The sequence below is a fragment of the Schistocerca cancellata genome, chromosome 8 (genome assembly GCF_023864275.1).
Source record: "Schistocerca cancellata isolate TAMUIC-IGC-003103 chromosome 8, iqSchCanc2.1, whole genome shotgun sequence".
NCBI lineage: Eukaryota > Metazoa > Arthropoda > Insecta > Orthoptera > Acrididae > Schistocerca > Schistocerca cancellata.
Genome location: NC_064633.1, coordinates 611,603,796 through 611,624,671, shown reverse-complemented (window position 1 = coordinate 611,624,671; position 20,876 = coordinate 611,603,796). Strand labels below are relative to the sequence as shown.

The 20,876-nt window shown below is 44.1% G+C and overlaps 1 protein-coding gene across 1 annotated transcript in view; it reads left to right on the top strand.

Moving 5' to 3' along the window:
- The first annotated feature begins 2,837 nt into the window (after positions 1-2,837).
- Positions 2,838-20,876, top strand: part of LOC126095711 (myrosinase 1-like) — an 84,902-nt gene continuing 66,863 nt past the window's right edge. The window contains exons 1-2 of the mRNA XM_049910461.1: positions 2,838-3,006; positions 18,210-18,343. Coding sequence (XP_049766418.1) covers positions 2,838-3,006; positions 18,210-18,343 — 303 coding nt within the window. The remainder of the gene's footprint in view (positions 3,007-18,209; positions 18,344-20,876) is intronic.

Genomic DNA, 20,876 nt, shown 5'->3' with positions numbered 1-20,876 from the left:
TGCGAGGTGGGGACTGACTATGCAGAATACCTGAAACGTTAAAACCATCATGTTACCGTTGTTCTATTTTTTTTTTTATTAATTCAGGCTCGAAACGTTTTTTGTACTGACGGGGGTGTACCTTGTACCCAGCTGCAGTTAATCTTTGAAAGCTTTTACGCTCTTGCTAATCGATAGGCAGCCAAAGATCAATATGATCCCATATAGGGTTTCGTGTAGTCCACGCCACCATGTGCCTATGCTGTCATTTAAGCGAATGTTGGTGTGCGATACGTTACTAGAGAGGTGTTTCCAGTTCACTCGGCTATCAGTGAAAACCTGGACCTAAAACCACGTTTTGGAGCATTATCCCTGCCTCAGAATGTACATTGCACAGGCACTTAAAACTTCTACAGCGTGCCAATTTAAGCCTGGATTAAAACATATTTAGCGATTATCGAGTATAAAAGTAACAGATCAAGCCTCTACTTTTTTAAATACGATATTAGTCTGATTATTAGTTTAAGAAAATGAAAATAATTTAAAATGTTTGTAAAATTTGGAGAACGTTGCAAATCTATCACTTCATTAATTTACAAGATTACCCTCTAAAGATTCACATTGCGTAGGTCTTTTTACTGAGTAATGAAGAGACAGCAAAAGACTTGGAAGAGCAGTTGAACGGAATGGAGAGGGTCTTGAAAGGAGGATATAAGATGAACGTCAACAAAAGCATAACGAGGATAATGGAATGTAGTCGAATTAAGTCGGGTAATGCTGAGGGAATTAGACTAGGAAATGAGACGCTTAAAGTAGTGAATGAGTTTTGCTATTTGGGGAGCAAAATAACTGATGATGGTCGTAGTAGAGAAGATATAAAATGTAGACTGGCAATGGCAAGGAAAGCGTTTCTGAAGAAGAGAAATTTGTTAACATCGAGTATAGATTTAAGTGTCAGGAAGTCGTTTCTGAAAGTATTTGTATGGAGTGTAGCCATGTATGAAAGTGAAACATGGACGATAAATAGTTTGGACAAGAAGAGAATAGAGGCTTTCGAAATGTGGTGCTACAGAAGAATGCTGAAGATTAGATGGGTAGATCACATAACTAATGAGGAAGTATTGAATAGAACTGGAAAGAAGAGGAGTTTGTGGCACAACTTGGCAAAAAGAAGGGACCGGTTAGTAGGACATGTTCTGAGGCATCAAGGGATCACAAATTTAATATTGGAGGGCAGCGTGGAGGGTAAAAATCGTAAAGGGAGACCAAGAGATGAATACACTAAGATGTAGGTTGCATTAAGTACTGGAAGATGAAGAAGCTTGCACAGGATAGGGTAGCATGGAGAGCTGCATCAAACCAGTCTCAGGACTGAAGACCACAACAACAATGAGGACGAAGCTGCGGCGGATGAATTGCTACCTTATTATAAACCTTTCTGCAGGGAAATAATCAAGGAAAAAAACATGTGTAGCATAAGAGACTACATGCTATATTTAGATCAGTTTAAAAAACAGTTGATAAATTCCTATAAGCTAGGTGTTCTACTATATTGTAGTGGTAAAACTGAATAGATTGTATGCATATTTTCCCACAAATATTAGCTTACCATCATTTCTTTGCTTTAAAAAGAAAAAGGAAGACGATACTGATGAATTTCCTTGAGATCTCTTCATAGCAGTTCCTCTTCATACACGGAGTGACCATGACTTTATTGTTACACCAATACTGGACAGTGAAGTGATTGTCGCGTGGTGTTCGATTGTGAGTCGCCTGCCTCTCGGTAACCCCTCCTTCAAACTTACAGCAATACTATACAGATTCATGCTTATCCATCGCTGTCGTTCGTCACTGGTAGTCATAGCAACACAATTCATTAAAACCTGGAATATCGTCTTTTTAGTGAATATTACTAATTACGAGTATTTGATTTACTGGCATGCTAGTAAATCATGCAAACCGTTAAATCTTACTGGATTTAGTACATGCAAATAGTGAAGCTTGGAGATGTTCGTTCAACGATCTCATATTTTGTCAATCAGAACTCAAAGAGCAAAACTTCTTTTGAAAAATTATTTGGGGCATGTCTACTACCCCCTCCCACTGTCCCTCCCGTCGGTGACGATCATGTCCCATATTAGAAACGAGATTCGCATATTGTATAACCCACGTAGAGCAAGCAGCGTGCTGAACTGTAGAAATAGGCCCGAGTACAAACTAAAGGCAGTTTTCCCTTTATTTTTTGCCAAAATTATAACATTCCTGTAACGTTACACTTATAAAGTAACTGCTGTAGCTCACGATGATGAAGATCCCGCGCTGAATACGTGTGGCGTGTGGAAAGCTCGCAGAAACAGTGTTCTCACACAAGAGCACTGAAAGAGCGAATCTGTTTGTGGTTGGCTGACTTATTGACAAGCCCGCTACACACCGACGTCAGAACTGAGGGAAAGCCAGAGATAAAGAAAGATTAGGCAGGATATGCCTGCTTAATGAATACGTTCTTATTTTTGGCAACATCGTGTTCATTTCTGTGCGTAGAAGACGATTAATGAAGGCCGTACCACTCCGTTACAGCTATAACTTTATGACTTCTGAAGACACTTGGTTTCCTTATTACTTTGCTTGTGTGCTGGGAGTAGTTAGTTTCGCACAGTACCTTGCGGCAGCCTTGCCCTTGAAGAGGTAAATAACGTTGATATACCGTTAATTCGTGTGAATTACGGAGGATTCGCGACGGAAGATAATCCAAGGTATTTATGGAACATGAAGCTCACCGGGGTTTAATGTGACCACTATAAATACGCGAGAGCAACAGCTGGCCAGTAGCGCAGTCCTAAGGGTGAGGCGCCCTCAGAATGAGCCGTACCGTCGTCCTTGTTGTGGTGGCAGCCCTGCTGAGCGAGACGTGGGGAGTCCCCTTGTCTTCTGGGTCATCGCCGAGAGCTGCCAATCACTTCCCAGACGGTTTCTATTTGGGCGCTGCTACAGCAGCCTACCAGGTAGAAGGGGGCTGGAACGAGGGCGGTACGTACCTCACTTTTCACGATGGTTGTGAAATAATATTTTGCTTAGTTGCGTGACCGATGCATGTACATGACTTACCACAGCCCCCCATGTATTTACCATAGGCAAAATTATTTGGTACATACTTTGCACGGAGAATGACTTGGTTGCTCACGTCGGTACCAATGATGTGCGTCGCTTTGGATCAGAAGAGATTCTGTCTGGTTTCGAGCGGCTAACAGAAGTGGTAAAGGCTGCCAGTCTTGCTTGCAAGATGAAAGCAGAGCTGACCATTCGCTGCATAATCGACAGGACCGATCGCGGACCTCTGGTACAGAGCCGAGTGGGGGTCTGAATCAGAGGCTGAGACGGTTCTGCGACCGTGTAGGCTGCAGGTTCCTCGACTTGCGCCAAAGAGTGGTTGGGTTTCGGGTTCCGCTGAATAGGTCAGGTGTCCACTATACGCAGGAGGCGGCTACACGGGTAACAGGGGCTGTGTGGCGTGGACTGGGCGGTTTTTTTTTAGGTTAGAGGGTCTCGGGAAAACACAAGAAGGGCTTCAGTCACAAAGAGTTCAGGCTGAACTCAGGAAGAACATAGATACAGTAACCATTGGTACAACAGTTGTAAATTGTCGTAGCTGTGTTGGGAAGGACCAGAGCACCAAGCGCTAATAGAAAGCACTGATGCTCAAATCGTTATAGGCACTGAAAGCTGGCTGAAGCCGGATATAAGCTCAGCTGAAATTTTTTCGAAGAACCTAATGGTGTTCCGAAAGGATAGGCTAAACACGGTTGGCGGTGGCGTGTTGGTTGCTGTTAGAAGTAGTTTAACCTGTCGCGAAATTGAAGTAGATACTTCCTGTCAGTTAGTATGGGCAGAGGTCATTGTTCGCAACCAGAAGAAAATAATAATTGGATCCTTTTACCGACCTTCCAATTGAGATGATGCAGTTGCTGAAAGGTTAAAAGAAAACTTGAGTTTGATTTCAAACACGTACCCGATTCAAACGATAATAGTTGGTGGTGACTTTAATTTACCCTCGATATGTTGGCGAAAATACATGTTTAATTCCGGAGGTACGCATAAAATATCATCCGAAATTGTGTTAAACGCATTCTCTGAAAATTATTTCGAGCAGTTAGTTCATGAGCCCACGCGAATAGTAAACGGTTGTGAAAACACACTTGACCTCTTAACAACAAATAATCCTGAGTTAATAACCAGCATCAAAACCGATATAGGGATTAGTGAACACAGGGTTGTCGTAGCGAGATTGAATCTTGTAATCCCCAAATCCTCGAAAGATAAGCGAAAAATATACCTATTCAAAAAAGGAGATAAAAATTCATTTGACGCCTTCCTGAGAGAAAATCTCCACTCATTCCAAATTAATAATATAAGTGTAGACCGCATGTGGCTTAAATTCAAAGAAACAGTAGCGGCAGCAATTGAGAGGTTTATACCAAATAAACTAACAAACGACGGAGCTGATCCTCCTTGGAACACAAAACGGGTTAGAACACTGTTGCAGAAACAACGAAACAAACATGCTAAACTTAAACTGACGCAAAATCCCCGAGATTGGCGATCCTTTACAGAAGCTAGAAACTTAACACGGAGTTCAATGCGAGACGCCTATAACAGTTTCCACAACGAAGCTTTGTCTCGAAACCTGGGAGAAAATCCAAACAGATTCTGGTCGTATGTGAAGTATGGTAGCGACAAGAAACAATCAATGCCTTCTCTGCGCGATAACAATGGAGATACTATTGAAAACAGTGCTGGCAAAGCAGATTTACTAACCACAGCCTTCCGAAATGCCTTCACAAATGAAGACGAAGTAAATATTCCAGAATTCGAATCGATAACAGCTGCCAACGTGAGTAACGTACAAGTGAATATCCTCAGAGTTTGAATCAACTCAAATCACTTAATAAAAGCAAGTCTTCTGGTCCAGACTGTATACCAATTAGGTTCCTTTCGGAGTATGCTGATGTATTAGCTCCATACTTAACAATCATATACAACCGTTCGCTCGACGAAAGATCCGTACCCAAAGACTGGAATGTTGCACAGATCACACCAATACTCAATAAAGGTAGTAGGAGTAATGCACTAAATTACAGGCCCATTCGTTAACGTCGATATGCAGCAGGATTTTAGAACATATATTGTGTTCGAACATTATGAATTACCTCGAAGGAAACGGTCTATTGACACACAGTCAACATGGGTTTAGAAAACATGGTTCCTGTGAAACACAACTAACTCTTTATTCACATGAAGTGCTGAGTGCTATTGACAAGGGATTTGAGATCGATTCCGTATTCCTGGATTTCCGGAAGGCATTTTACACTGTATCACACAAGCAGCTCGTAGTAAAATTGCGTGCCTATGTAGACCTAATGTAGATCTTAATCAAGTCCATCCATTGGGTTTGAGGTCTTCCTTCAGGTCTTCTCCCATCCACCTGTCTTTCCAAATTGAAATTGGCTGTTCTAGTTGGCTCCATTCTCAACACATGCCCGTACCACCGAAATCTAGATGCGCCAATTCGATCTAATAGGGATGTCTTTATTCCGGCTTTTTTCCTCACCTCCTCATTCCTTAACTTGTCAATCTTGGTCTTCTGGATGGCTGATCTAAGAAATTTCATCTCTGATGCTTGGAGCCTTGATGACCATAGGTCAATATTGGTATGAAATAGCTATTAAACATCATCAGTTTGGCCTGCTTTGGAATCAAGTCATCACATAAAAGTGATCTTACTTGTTGGTAGAGTTCATATGCTTTTGCACTCTGCTAGTGATTTCATTTCTGACCAATTTATCACTAGAGATTACATTTCCAAGGTAAGGACAACTGTCCACACATTCTGGTTAGTGGTCTCCTAGTTTTACACTTGCTGGTTGTCCATCTCTGTTGACCACCATCACCACTGTGTTGGTCTTGCTGATGTTGAGGTTATATTTCTGGAACTGAGATTTCCATTCATCGAGTCTGATCTGTACTTTCTCTTCAGTTTCACCCTGTATTCGATGTCATGAACAAAGGCAAATGCATTGAGTTCACCTGACTTCTCCTTGGCGTTCTCCACTATAGTATCCACAACAGTGATGAATAGTAGTGGGGACAGTGAACTTGCCTGCCGAACTCCCCTCTTGATCGTCCTCCCCCAGTTTGTACACAGCTAGTACAGTCTTTGTACAACATCTGAATTTTTCTTATTAGTCCTTCAAGCATATTCTTTTTCCTCAGGCATTCCCAGATCTTTTATAACACTATCATAGGCTGTTTCTATATCCAGGAATACAATGACCATGTTCTAGCCTTTCTCCCAATACTTTTCCATCAACATGTGGGTGCTGAAAACTAGGTCTGTTGTTATCTGTTACTTCTGAAGTCATATTGTTCCTCCTCCAGCTGTGCTTCTATGATAGTTCCCAGCCTCTTTTCTATGATCGACTCAAGTATTTTCAGCCCATGAGACAATAGGGTTATTACTCCATAGTTGGCGCGTTTCCGCCTGCTACCTTTCTTAAACAGGGTAATTATTACACCGTTGCTCCAATGCCCCTATGGCACTGAGTACTCGTTGCAGCCATTGTATGCCTGGGATACCTGCTGCCTGTATCATGTCTGCGTTCATTTCATCTGCACCTGAAGATTTTCCTTTAGGCATAGATTTTAAGACTGCCTGTTTCTGTCCAGGTGTTTGGGGGCGGGGGGGGGGGGTCCTCATTGTAAGTGTGGATTTCCAGTTCTGTATTTGGTTCTTCAGCTTTGCCCTGGTGATGGGAATTTCCTCATTGTAAATGTAGATTTCCAGTTCTGTATTTGGTTCTTCAACTGACCTATTTAATAGGTGGTCAAAATGGTTTTTCAGGACTTCTCTCATGTCACTTTCTGTCCTAACCAAATTTCCATTTTCATCTTCAAGTTCTTTTATGGTATTCATTGGTTTCCGTTTACCTCTGACAACCCTATACAACAGTTTCTGATTGTCTCTACTGTCCTTCTCCAATTTGTAAGTGAATATCTTCCATGCCTTGGTCTTTTCTTCTGCAACTATTCTTTTAACTTCCAGTTTCTTGACTCTGTACATTTGTTGGAGGTTTCTGATCTTTGCCTCATCTCTAATAAGTTCTGGTTTATTTTTCTCCCGAGGGGGGGAGGGGGGGGGAGCCGCGAGCGCCGGGTCCTGGCGTCCCATCTCGGTGCGGCCTGTTTATTCCGTCTGCCGCCACTGACCTGCCTCTATCGGTGCGCTCTCTCGTCTTATTCCTGATAATGTTGTGTTCCACGCGGTGCTGAGCTGGAAGCCACTATCCCGATTGACCAGGTTATCACTGACGCGCCTCTTTAATAATCGAGTCTCAGAAACCGCTCTACACAGTCTCTTGGTCTCTTCAGATTGAAACGTGTGTTCTTCACTGAGGTTGTGCTCCGCCACCGCGGATTTTTCTTCTTGTCGGAGGCGAACGCTTCTCACATGTTCAGAGATGCATTGTATCATGCAATGCTGCGTCTGTCCAATATATTGTTTCCCACATTCACAGGAAATGCTATAGAAACCCGGTGTTCTAAGACCCAAGTTGTCCTTCATTGGGCCCAGTATATTTCTGATTTTTGCTGGAGGATGGAAGATGGTTTTTATCTTGTTCTTCTCCAGTTTCTTGCCAATATTGGCCGTGGGCGGCCCTGTGTACGGGAGGAACGCCAGACGTTTGTTGTTCTCTTCTTCCTGAAGGTCCTTAGGTCCTTCTTCTTCTTCTTCTTGCTCATCTTGAGAGCGCGTCTAATCTGCATTTGGTGTGTCCATTCCTCTAGAGGGTTTTCTTCAGGTGCTGAACCTCAGTAGGTGGACTGTCCTTGTCGGATATGTCATGAGCTCTGCGGACAAGGTAGTGAGCACGGATTTCCGTTGTGTTGGGTGATGGCAGCTGTTGGCGTTGAGGTACAGGTCTGTGTGCGTTTTTTTTTTCAGTAGACTGTGTGTACCAGTGTGCCGTCCGTTTTATTCTTTGTTAGGATATTGAGGAAGGGTAGGCACCCAGTTTCTTCCAATTCCATCGTGAAATTGATGTTCTCATGTATGCTGTACAAATAGTTGAGAAATTCCGTTAGAGTGTCCTCGCCGTGAGGCCAGATCGCGAAAGTATCGTCCATGTACCGATAAAAGACCACGTGTTTAAGGCTAACTCGGACTAACAATCATGAGTCTAACTCTGCAATTGATTTTGTGCTATGCTTCCGAATTATCCCTTGAATTCCATCTTCAAGCGTAGTTGAGGCATCTGAACCTCTCCTGGCTATATAAATGAAATCAGGCCTTGAGTGTGGCGAGATCTTCCATCACGGACGTGAGGGCAGAGTGACACGTCTTCAGTCTCCGAGCTCTCCGACACCACTACTTCTACTCTCACAGACAGACCTCCTCTCACAACAATGCTTAGAAACGCGCTCCCATGTTTCGCTCTCAGACTGTTACTATCGATATCTGAGTGCTTACACAATGCAAAGAATAGTGTTAAGTTGACTAGGTTGTTTTCAATGAAATGGAGAGTTCTGACACCCTCCTTACATAGTGTGAGCTGTTGGGCCAAGGTGGATTAGCGACTAACGCACCTGCCCAGTAAGCAGGAGACGCGGGTTTGATTCCCGCCTTCTTACAAATTTTCATTCGCCATTTAGTCTGTATACATAAACTCATATCTGTATGTGACCAATAAAGTTCTTGAAGTTGTGTCATGTCATTTAAAATAAACACTGGTCACGAGCCGTGGAGATGTGCTGCAGCGTTGTCGTGCTGTTAGCGACGGCACTCGCGTCGGTCGTCTGCCAAACTTCGCCGCTCTGTCCTGACGGGTACCCTCATCGTTCTTCCCACTTTGATTTCTGCCGTTATTTTACGTAGTGTTGCTTGTCTGTCAGCACCGACGACTCTACCCAAAGGTCGTCAACTGAAGGCTGTCGGCTGCCACACTGTCCGTGGTCAGAAGTGACGCTTGAAATCTGAATTCTTGGCACACTTTTGACAAGTGATTTTCAGAGCAACAAATTCCCTAAGGATTTCCGAAATGGAATGTCCCATGCGTCTGGCTGCAACTACAAGTCTGCAGTCAGAGTCTGTCAATTCTCGTCTTTCGGTCACGACTACGTCGGAAACCTTTTCACAGAAACCACACAAATACAAATACAGCTCCGACAATGGGCTGCCCTATTGTGCCTCACGTGCGCGGTACTGCCGCCATATGCGTATGCGCATCTGGCTATCCCGTGACTTTCGTCACCTCAGTGTGTGTTCCCTGGCCTTGTATATAATTTTAAACAACAACTTTACACAGAAACATGCTGTTTTATTTCCTTCCTTTCGTTTCACAGAAAACATGAAAATTGTACTTATGGGTTGTCGGCTTACGATTACAAAACTACTATAGTGTCTGAATAGTCCGAAACTTCTTAATCCGACCTATTCGCAGATAAAGCTTTGTGAAATACTGTCATTGAAGCTACTATCCTCACAGATCAAGTAGCTTGGGAGGTCTCTCTCACACCCTGTGTAGCAAACGAAATGCTAAATAGTTTTAAAAGACTTCAATTCCCAATCAAGGTTTCATTTGTAACAGCAATAAACTAATCTGTCAGATGGGGGGGGGGGGAGGAAGGAAAAGACATGCACAGAGGGGGGGAGTATGAAGTTGGTGGGAGAGAGAGGGGGAGGAGGAGGAGGTGAGGTGAGAGGAGGAGGAGACAGACAAACAGAAGGGGCGGGGGGGGGGGGGAGGAAGAGGTTGACAGAGAGAGGGGACAAGGACGGAGGAAGGAGTTTAGGACGTACATCTAATTCACATATATATTTAGCAATTGCGACAATTAAGCGCTGAGAAAAGATCCATTTCGAGGAATTGTTTTTATTGTGATTTTACTTTGCATTACCTTGCTTTGAACGAAGCAAAATCAGCGAAGTAAAGTTTAGCATCTGTGTCGTGTTCTGTCGTTGAGATAGCTGAATTTGAGAGTCTGAATTCATCTACACTCGAACTTAAAAACAGTTTTTTTTATGATTTTTAATTTTCTGATAAGCAGTTCATAAGATTGATAGAGTACAGCTGTTAATATGCACAACAGCTATAAACTCTCTTACTATTATTGATCAGACACAGAAGGCTTATTCGTGAACTCTCCATAGCAAAAAAATGGCTCTGAGCACTATGGGACTTAACATCTGAGGTCATCAGTCCCCTAGAACTTAGAACTACTTAAACCTAACTAACCTAAGGACAGCACACACATCCATGCCCGAGGCAGGATTCGAACCTGCGACCGTAGCGGTCTCGCGGTTCCAAACTGAAGCGCCTAGAACCGCACGGCCACACCGGCCGGCTCTCCATAGCAGATCGTTTCAATCCTATCTTTGGAGCACGAAAAATACGGGTGCAAGAATCCTCCAATTGTATCAAACCTCCAGAAATGTCTCAATTTAGCCAGTAAGTCCATAGAGGATTGTGTAAGAGGCGTACAACATAATTGGCAGTGCTTTTCCACCCCAGTTTTGCACAGGTTAAGAAAAGCCGTCCTTGGACTACCTTAGTAAGTCGTCGAGGAGGATTTTTTCTATATGTTTTGCCGAGAAGCTGTCGCAGTTTACGTCCCGCGCAAGGGGAAACGTTGTTAGTAATAATCTCGAAAAGTTCTTGACCGATTTATTTAAAATTTTGGCACAATGCACTAATAAACATTGAGACAAGCAAAGGCGATATATTTTTTTAAATCACTGTGCACTGTGTTTTCTGTAAAATCGTCTGTGAGAAAAAAGTACTGTGCTGTACAGCGAATGTCAGCGGTTTCGTTTTCGTTTTTGGAGTCAGTTCGAACTACGATAGATTCGGAGTGATGAAACGTGAAGCTATATTGCTCGAAGTAACGTTCAAAAAGGGTACCATTGCGATGTACTTACTTAGTAAACACCGTATTCTGATAATATCGGTACAATTAATAATGATTAACTGAAAACTGACAATTTCCTGACAGCAGGGTCTTACAAAAGAAATGATCATAAGGCATCCTATCGGCGACAGGCGAAACGCGCACCCTGTACCTCGTACTTTCACTCGTGATATTTCGTAGCCATTCGTACATTTTCTTTACCTTAAACATTATGTATTTATTTATTAAATGATCGATTCCTGGCGGTGTAATACTGTTGCAAGGAAGTGTTTATGGTCTGTAGGCGTCTCCTAACATCAGTACTCGAGAAAAACGACTTTTACTAGAAAGTTAAGCAAGAGTACTTGCTTCGCTCCAGAATAACTGTGCTTTTCTGAGTACCTCGCTGTGGGCGTAACGGGCGTTATTGTGTCTAGCCACAGCGCCTCACAATGCCGTTCACTGGCGACGCCATGCAGTCAACCGGCTCCTTCATCCAGCGTGGGAACTGGAGTGTTACTCCCGACTGTGAGCGTTTTGCGATACCGCTCTACCCATTGAATGCTACATGACACCTGCAGACGCGATACAAATTTATAAAACTGGAAAATAAGGAAATTAAATGCGGTTACAATGAAATGAACACACTTAGCTCCTTACAGGCGTTGACATACGTCAACGGGGACAGATGAAAATGTGTGACCCGACCAGGACTCGAACCCGTGATCTCCTGCTTTCATGGCAGACGCTCAATCCATCTGAGCCACCGAGGACACAGAGGATAGCGCAACTGCAGGGATTTATCTCTGGCACGCCTCCCGCGAAACCCACATTCTCAACGTATTGTCCCGCACTACATTCGTAGTGCCCCCGCCCATTATACTCATTACTGGAGGCGCGTTGCCGATTCCCGTAAGAGTTCGGGCACTGTTTGTGCATTCGCCCAGAAGAAGAAGATGGTCAAGTGGCCGGTGAGCCTTAACTACATATATACTAAGATGGTATCTGTTCCTTCGGACATGTCTGAAAGAGCAGATACCATCGGTGACCATGCAGCTCGTTAGAATGAAATTACAATGAAATGAACACCCTTAGCTGCTTACAGGCGTTGACATACGTCAAAGCAGGAGATCTCGGGTTCGGGTCCTGGTCGGGGCACACATTTTCATCTGTCCTCGTTGATGTATGTAAGCAGCTAAGGGTGTTCATTTCATTGTAATATCATTCTAACGAGCTGCATGGTCACCGATGGTATCTGCTCTTTCGGACATGTCCGAAAGAATATATACCATCTTAGTATATATATAATCAAATGCGGCCTGAACAGTAGGGGTACCTTACACTGGTTGCAGGAGTAAGTAAATTACGTGTAACCTCTCCAACTTTTACACTTGCTCCGTCCACGGTCGTGCGTGCCTTGCTCCTGCTTCACACGACAGTAATCGGGAGACTTCAAATAAGAGTGTATTTGTTTCAGCACGCGCTAACATCTTTGAGATAATGGAGTATAGCAACAAAGTGAGAGGAAAGCCTCCATTGTTGAACATGAGCGTGCAGTATGGGTGGCACTTTTCTGAACCCGGTGCACTGTCGCCACACAAAAGGTGTTAGAAATAGACATCTGACCGGAAGTAACAGTTCCTTAATGGTGCTGTTTGCACGAAACCATCGAGTAGAGATGACATTGTGACTACAGCGTGAATTTACAGATTGATTACAATTAAACTTTCAAAACGCAGTAGAAATAACACTACTGGTCAGAATGCCGTGAAATTGCAACGGCTTACTATCGGAGAAGGGGACAACGTACTGCAGAAGAAAAAAAAATAGTGTGAAAATCGATCAACAGATGGCGCAGTATGTGTCAGAGTCCGTAAATGAAAACATGTGTCAGGCGCACGACCCATTGAAGTTTGTACAAACACGCCCGGTACATGGCTTTTCCTCCTTTCGCGTTGCGGCGTTCGCCATGACTGTCTCCATCCAGGATCGCGCTGTACTTGTAAAGCTGTATAACAAGAACGATGACTGGCCATATGTCGTTCTGCCGGAGTTCCGGTCACTGAAGGGTTTGAGAAAAGACGTTGGTACGATGACTGCCCTGGGTCTGGAGAAAATGATTCCGAAATTTTCGAAAAGACGGGTTTCTTTGGTGTGCCACCTGGTAGAGGGAGGAAACGAACTGATTCGACGTCAGTGGAAGCAGTGGTCACAGAAATGCAGGAGGAGACGAGTGGTGGTGTGCAAACGTGTAGCGCACAGAGAACTGCCCGAAAATTGGACATACCTGTGAGCACGTTGTGTAAGATCCTACGTAACATTCTTCTTTGCTGTCCATTCAAAATTAACCTGTGCACGAGTTGCTTCCTGTTGACATGCATGCAAGAGAAAACTTTTCCTCACAACTTCTTGCTCTCATGGAAATGGACAATGACTGGCCGTGGAAGATCTGTGGACAGACAAAGCCCACTTCCATCTGACAGGATATGTCAGTTCACAGAATTCTTGGATACTGGTAACGGGAAATCCACACGCAAATCAACCAGTACCACTTCATCCTGAAAAGGTCACTGTGCGGTGCGGGTTTACGGCGTCATTTATCATAGGGCCATGTTTTTCCGTAGAGACAGGTGCTTCCGGTCCTGTTACCTGTATCGTCACTGTAAGCTGTGAGTGTCTTTTGGGCAACCACGTCTTTCCAGCTCTCTAGCAGCCTGGATGTGTGGGTGGGATCATTTTTATGCAAGATGGCGCATCTCCGCACATTGCAAATCCAGTTAAGCAGCTGCTGAAGCGCCATTTCGGAAATACTAGATTAACAGCCGCCATTTCCCTACGGCCTCGCCGATCCAATCACCTGACCTTAATCCGTGTGACTTCTGGCTGTGGGGCTGTCTGAAAGATGTTGTGTTCGGTGTTCCGACTGCAAAACTTAGCTGCATTGAAGGCACGCGTTGCGCAATACATTCTGAACGTGACCCCGGAAACACTTCGATCAGTTGTGGAACATGCTATTTCTCGATTTCAACTTGTTGCAGAAAACAGTGGACAGCATATTGAAAATGTTTTGCGCCAGCCACACGGAAATTAATAATCCGATTTGATTTTGATTGATGCTTTTAATGCGGTTTTTTGCCTCAGGACAATTAAAAACAGATTTCTCCCGTCAGATGCGATATGACCGTGCTGTGGTGGATGGGCTTACATTGAAACGTCCCCTTAGAACAATTTCTGAATTACTGTGCAGATAAACCTCTTACACTATTTGCTTTTTAAACAGCTGAGCAAAACTGAACGTACTCAAACATTCACTAAAGTGACACACAATATTTTTAGCGCAACGCAATCTGACTTTCAAAAATCCCTACAAAGGAATGGCCCTGACTAACATTAACCTACACGTTTCACAAATCACTTACCTCACCAAAAACTTCGTTACTCGAACTACTGCAATACAGCGAGCGCCACTACTGCCAGCTAAATAAAAGATTCAAACTACGGAAGGCACTAACTACTGATAGGCATAGTTAGCAAATGAAAGACTTTAATAGAGAACAAAAAATGTATTTACCTCAATAGTGTTCAAAAGTCATAATGTATATAGCAGTTCATGATATCCAGTATTGCAAATTTCAAGACTCCGCCATCTCTCTCCCCACACCCACCACTGCTGGCGGCTCACCTCCAACTGCGCAACGCTACGCGCTGTTCACATCCAGCTGCCCAACACTACAATGGCAGACAACAATGCAAACTAGCCACAGACTGCACACAGCACAGCCAGTGATTTTCATACAGAGCGCTACGTAACGTTGCCAATAAGAAAACATAAACAGCTTACTTACATAGCCCCCATGCTCCCCACAAAAAATTTTACAAATTGTTTTGGGCAGTGGCCAATAATGATTTGGTAAAATTTTTCATAATTACAATAACAAAGAAATCAAATGAACATACTTATTGATACAATGTTGGTCAAAAGCTAAGTTTTTCTCACAGTCCATAAAGACAGTCCCGATAGTTCATCACAGTAAAATAACAGTGTTTTTCTCGAAGTCTGAACAATAAAAGAAAATGCACACAGAAGTAGTGGATCTCCATCCAGTCTTAAAGAATAGTGTTGTCCTCACAACAGAAAGACAGTGCTGACTGTCGACATGCAGACAGGTAATGGGCCACAACAGAGTAAACCCACAGCAGAGTCATTCGAAGTTTTGAAGAATATTGGTAGGTAGGTCATCACAGAGCAGACCACTGTAGTCCTGGTAGAGATTACGGTATTGGTGGGCCATCAGAGGTGCAGACCCACTGTAGTCCTGGTAGCGATTGTGGTATTGGTGGGCCACCAGAGGTGCAGACCCACTGCAGTCCTTGTAGAAATAATGGTACTGGTGAGTCAGTAAAGGTGTAGACCCACTGTAGTCCTTGTAGAAATAATGGTATTGTTGGGTCATCAAAGATGCAGACCCACTGTAGTCCTTGTAGAGATGGCCAGCAGCCATCTGTTGTGACTGTGCAGGTGCACAATCACCATTGAAGAGTCTTGTGGATAATAGAGCAAGTCCATAACCACCACTTGTGCACTCACAAAGTTTTTGGTATTGTCCTTAGAACCAGCAATGCGGTTATCCAGTCCCTTGCTGAATTATTAACACACGTGCAAACACTAACAGTCCCTACTTCTCACATATTGTCCATATACTATGACCAACAGAAACGTTTGCAGTGAAATGTAACTTACAAGTTAATAATATGATGAACTGTTGTCAATTACAATTTTATAACATAAGAATACAATTACAAAGGTACAAAATAAATCATTAAAGAACATAACATTACAGAGAACATTTGTAGTACAGGCTTTACAAAAGAACAGAAATAAACATATACATCAGTGTTACAGGAATTATGACATGAGTACATACATAAAAGATCAGAATAACTTTCGAAACATCAACTTTACACATGAGCATTAAAACAAAACAGAATAAATAATGTCTAAATATCTTTACAAAGTAAATAACATATTATTAATGCAAATTATATTTGAGGATAACAGTATTCCTCATCATAGTTCATGTAGCTAAGTATTAGAAAAATTCTACAACATAAGTCTTATCAGACAAACATTTAAATACAGGAAAAACATAAATACACAAGGGTACACAAACACATAGTGGGATAACACAACATTTTGAAAAGCAGAAAATATGTCTTGATTTATTTGAGAAAACGGTGAGGACCCAAAACCTGAATCTACAGTATTTGCGAGATTGTGTCCTGTCATTTCGGATTCCTGAGGCGAGCTATTGCCGACCGATCGATCGATAATGCTTCCCTGTTCACTAATTGTTTCACTGTCTACGCCATTATTTGCAGCCCGATCCATTTCCCTATGCACAATTACCAAATTACTACTTTGAACATTAGTTAATTCATTACATGGTGGTGCTAACACACTGCTTTCGTCTTCACTGTCATTTCTCAGTTTACTTTGCAGCCTAGTATTACGTTTTTCACATGCCATTATTGTCACAATATTTCACACGACAACACAGAAAAACTCAATTTGAAGAGCAAAAATAAGGGAACACATTAACATAGCACTGAAAATAATATCTAGTTAATTGCAAGCGCAGCTGCGAAATACTTGGTGCAAATCTACATGCATGCCACAACTGTTTTACTGTACAACAATGAAAAACTACAACTACAAAGGAGATTCTCTCTACAATTACACGCGCTAGCAATAAACAAAGGCTGCACTAATTGCACAAACTACAAGAAAAAAATCAGAAGATTCCAGTGAGGTATCCTCGGCTAAGGGTCGACATATGAAACGTCCCCTTAGAACAATTTCTGAATTACTGTGCTGATAAACCTCTTACACTATTTGCTTTTCAAACAGCTCAGCAAAACTGATCGTACTCAAACATTCACTAAAGTGACACACAATATTTTTAGCGCAACGCAATCTGACTTTCAAAAATCCCTACAAAAGAATGGCCCTGACTAACATGAACCTATACGTTTCACAAATCACTTACCTCACCAAAAACCTTCGTTACTCGAACTACTGCAATACAGCGAGCGCCACTACCGCCAGCTAAATAAAAGATTCAAACTACGGAAGGCACTAACTACTGATAGGCATAGTTAGCAAATGAAAGACTTTAATAGAGAACAAACAATGTATTTACCTCAGTAGTGTTCAAAAGTCATAATGTATATAGCAGTTCATGATATCCAGTATCGCAAATTTCAAAACTCCGCCATCTCTCTCCTCACATCCACCACTGCTGGCGGCTCACCTCCAACTGCGCAACGCTACGCGCTGTTCACATCCAGCTGCCCTACACTACAATGGCAGACAACAATGCAAACTAACCACAGACTGCACACAGCACAGGCAGTAATTTTCATACAGAGCGCTACGTAACGTTGCCAATAAGAAAACATAAACAGCCTACTTACAACATTACTAACACTATCACACCTGTCCACCCATGCACACTGAGTAGTACAGGTTGTTTACCGTCAAACGTAAACCTTAGGCATTGTTGCATGATTCATTTGTCATTTGTAATCGACTACTATTAAATTACGATGCTTACAGTGTCACCTATTGCTTTGTTTTGTAGCTATTTATTTTTCTTCTGCCATACGTTTTCCCCCTTCTCCGATAGTATTCCTTTGCAATTTGATGTCATTTTGACCGATGGAGTTATTTCTACATCGGTTTGAAAGTTTAACTTTAATGATAATCACCATGTACATATACAGACCGAGCGAAAGGATTCTTTTCAAGGACAGGAGACTGGAGCACAAGGGTTAGGAAGATTCACGGACCTCTCCCGGTTGATCCTGAAACCGCTTTCCTTGGTTGTTCTTCTTTCGACCTCCTCTGTGTCTGTGCCCTTGCGAGGGATCCATCTCGTCATCCCCTTTATGCCCGTTGGGTAGACCGTTCGCCGGGTGCAAATCATTCGAGTTGACGCCACTTCGGCGACTTGGGTGTCGGAGGGGATGAAATGATGATGATAAGGACAACACAACGCCCAGTCCCTGAACGGAGAAAATCTCCGACCCAGCCGGGAATCGATCCCGGGCTGTTAGGTATGACATTCCGTCTCGCTGACCACCCAGCTACCAGGGGTGCACATCCCCTTGGTACGACCGTAAGCACACCAACACAACTACGAATAAATCGCACGAATCGGACTAATATAATATGTCATTTTAGAAAATTTCCTTTACTTTTTTAACACAGCTCGTACACATGTGTGTTCCAGGCAAGGGGGAGAGCATCTGGGACCACACGCTGCACGCACAGCCCAACCTGACAGCAGATGGTCAGAACGGCGACGTGGCGGCCGACTCGTACCACAAGTACAAGGAGGACGTGCAGCTGCTCGTCGGACTCAATGTGAGTGCCAGATTATGATGATTCTATACCAACTCTTCAGGACTTTCTGTTGTTACTGCTGAACTAGTGAAAGCAAGATATCTCCTTACAGTCAGCGGATATCCTTCTCAAACTTACTGCATCAATGACCAGTACCATGCCTAGAAAATCCTACGCGTCAACGTCACGGCTGATCGGGAACGGTAGACTGTTGTGTTTACAAGTACATACAAAAAAGCCATACTGTTTGTAATATGTATTCAAAACATTTTCCTCCGACGTATGCCATTGAATCATCAATTTTGTACGTAGGCTGTTTAGGTTCTTATATTGGTAACGCCACCGCCACGTAGCGCTCTGTATGAAAATCACTGGCTGTGATGAGTGCAGTCTGTGGCTAGTTTGCAGTGTTGTCTGCCATTGTAGTGTTGGGCAGCTGGATGTTAACAGCGCGTAGCGTTGCGTAGTTGGAGGTGAGCCGCCAGCAGTGGTGGATGTGGGGAGAGAAATGGCGAAGTTTTGAAATTTGTAAGACTGGATGTCATGAACTGCTATGTATATTATGATTTTTCAACGCTATTAAGGTAAATACACTCCTGGAAATTGAAATAAGAACACCGTGAATTCATTCTCCCAGGAAGGGGAAACTTTATTGACACATTCCTGGGGTCAGATACATCACATGATCACACTGACAGAACCACAGGCACATAGACACAGGCAACAGAGCATGCACAATGTCGGCACTAGTACAGTGTATATCCACCTTTCGCAGCAATGCAGGCTGCTATTCTCCCATGGAGACGATCGTAGAGATGCTGGATGTAGTCCTGTGGAACGGCTTGCCATGCCATTTCCACCTGGCGCCTCAGTTGGACCAGCGTTCGTGCTGGACGTGCAGACCGCGTGAGACGACGCTTCATCCAGTCCCAAACATGCTGAATGGGGGACAGATCCGGAGATCTTGCTGGCCAGGGTAGTTGACTTACACCTTCTAGAGCACGTTGGGTGGCACGGGATACATGCGGACGTGCATTGTCCTGTTGGAACAGCAAGTTCCCTTGCCGGTCTAGGAATGGTAGAACGATGGGTTCGATGACGGTTTGGATGTACCGTGCACTATTCAGTGTCCCCTCGACGATCACCAGTGGTGTACGGCCAGTGTAGGAGATCGCTCCCCACACCATGATGCCGGGTGTTGGCCCTGTGTGCCTCGGTCGTATGCAGTCCTGATTGTGGCGCTCACCTGCACGGCGCCAAACACGCATACGACCATCATTGGCACCAAGGCAGAAGCGACTCTCATCGCTGAAGACGACACGTCTCCATTCGTCCCTCCATTCACGCCTGTCGCGACACCACTGGAGGCGGGCTGCACGATGTTGGGGCGTGCGCGGAAGACGGCCTAACGGTGTGCGGGACCGTAGCCCAGCTTCATGGAGACGGTTGCGAATGGTCCTCGCCGATACCCCAGGAGCAACAGTGTCCCTAATTTGCTGGGAAGTGGCGGTGCGGTCCCCTACGGCACTGCGTAGGATCCTACGGTCTTGGCGTGCATCCGTGCGTCGCTGTGGTCCAGTCCCAGGTCGACGGGCACGTGCACCTTCCGCCGACCACTGGCGACAACATCGATGTACTGTGGAGACCTCACGCCCCACGTGTTGAGCAATTCGGCGGTACGTCCACCCGGCCTCCCGCATGCCCACTATACGCCCTCGCTCAAAGTCCGTCAACTGCACATACGGTTCACGTCCACGCTGTCGCGGCATGCTACCAGTGTTAAAGACTGCGATGGAGCTCCGTATGCCACGGCAAACTGGCTGACACTGACGGCGGCGGTGCACAAATGCTGCGCAGCTAGCGCCATTCGACGGCCAACACCGCGGTTCCTGGTGTGTCCGCTGTGCCGTGCGTGTGATCATTGCTTGTACAGCCCTCTCGCAGTGTCCGGAGCAAGTATGGTGGGTCTGACACACCGGTGTCAATGTGTTCTTTTTTCCATTTCCAGGAGTGTACATTGTTTGTTTTCTATCAAAATCTTTCATTGACTAACTATGCCTATCAGTAGTTAGTAGTAGTTTGAATATTTTATTTAGCTGGCAGTAGTGGCGCTCGCTGTATTGTAGTAGTTCGAGTAACGAAGATTTTTGTGAGGTAAGTGATTTGTGAAAGGTATAGGTTAATGTTAGACAGAGCCATTCTTTTGTAGGGACTATTGAAAGTCAGATTGCGTTGCGCTAAAAATATTGTGTGTCAGTTTAAGCACAGTCACGTATAATAATTGTAAGGGGACGTTTCATAATTTCGTATGTCTTCGGGCAGGAGTCTCATTGGCTGGATTAGAGTTGTCTTCAGTGATGAATCCCGATTCGAATCAGGCCCCGGTGACAAGCGACTGGAGACTCTCAGAACAGCAGTGGGGTACCAACCCGAGTGTCGCCCACCATACGGCCCAACAACCAGAAGTGGTGGTCTGGCGTGCCATTTCATTCCACAGCAGATCCCCTTTGGTTTTCATTCGCGGCGCCCTTACAGCACTCTGGCACGTCGACGG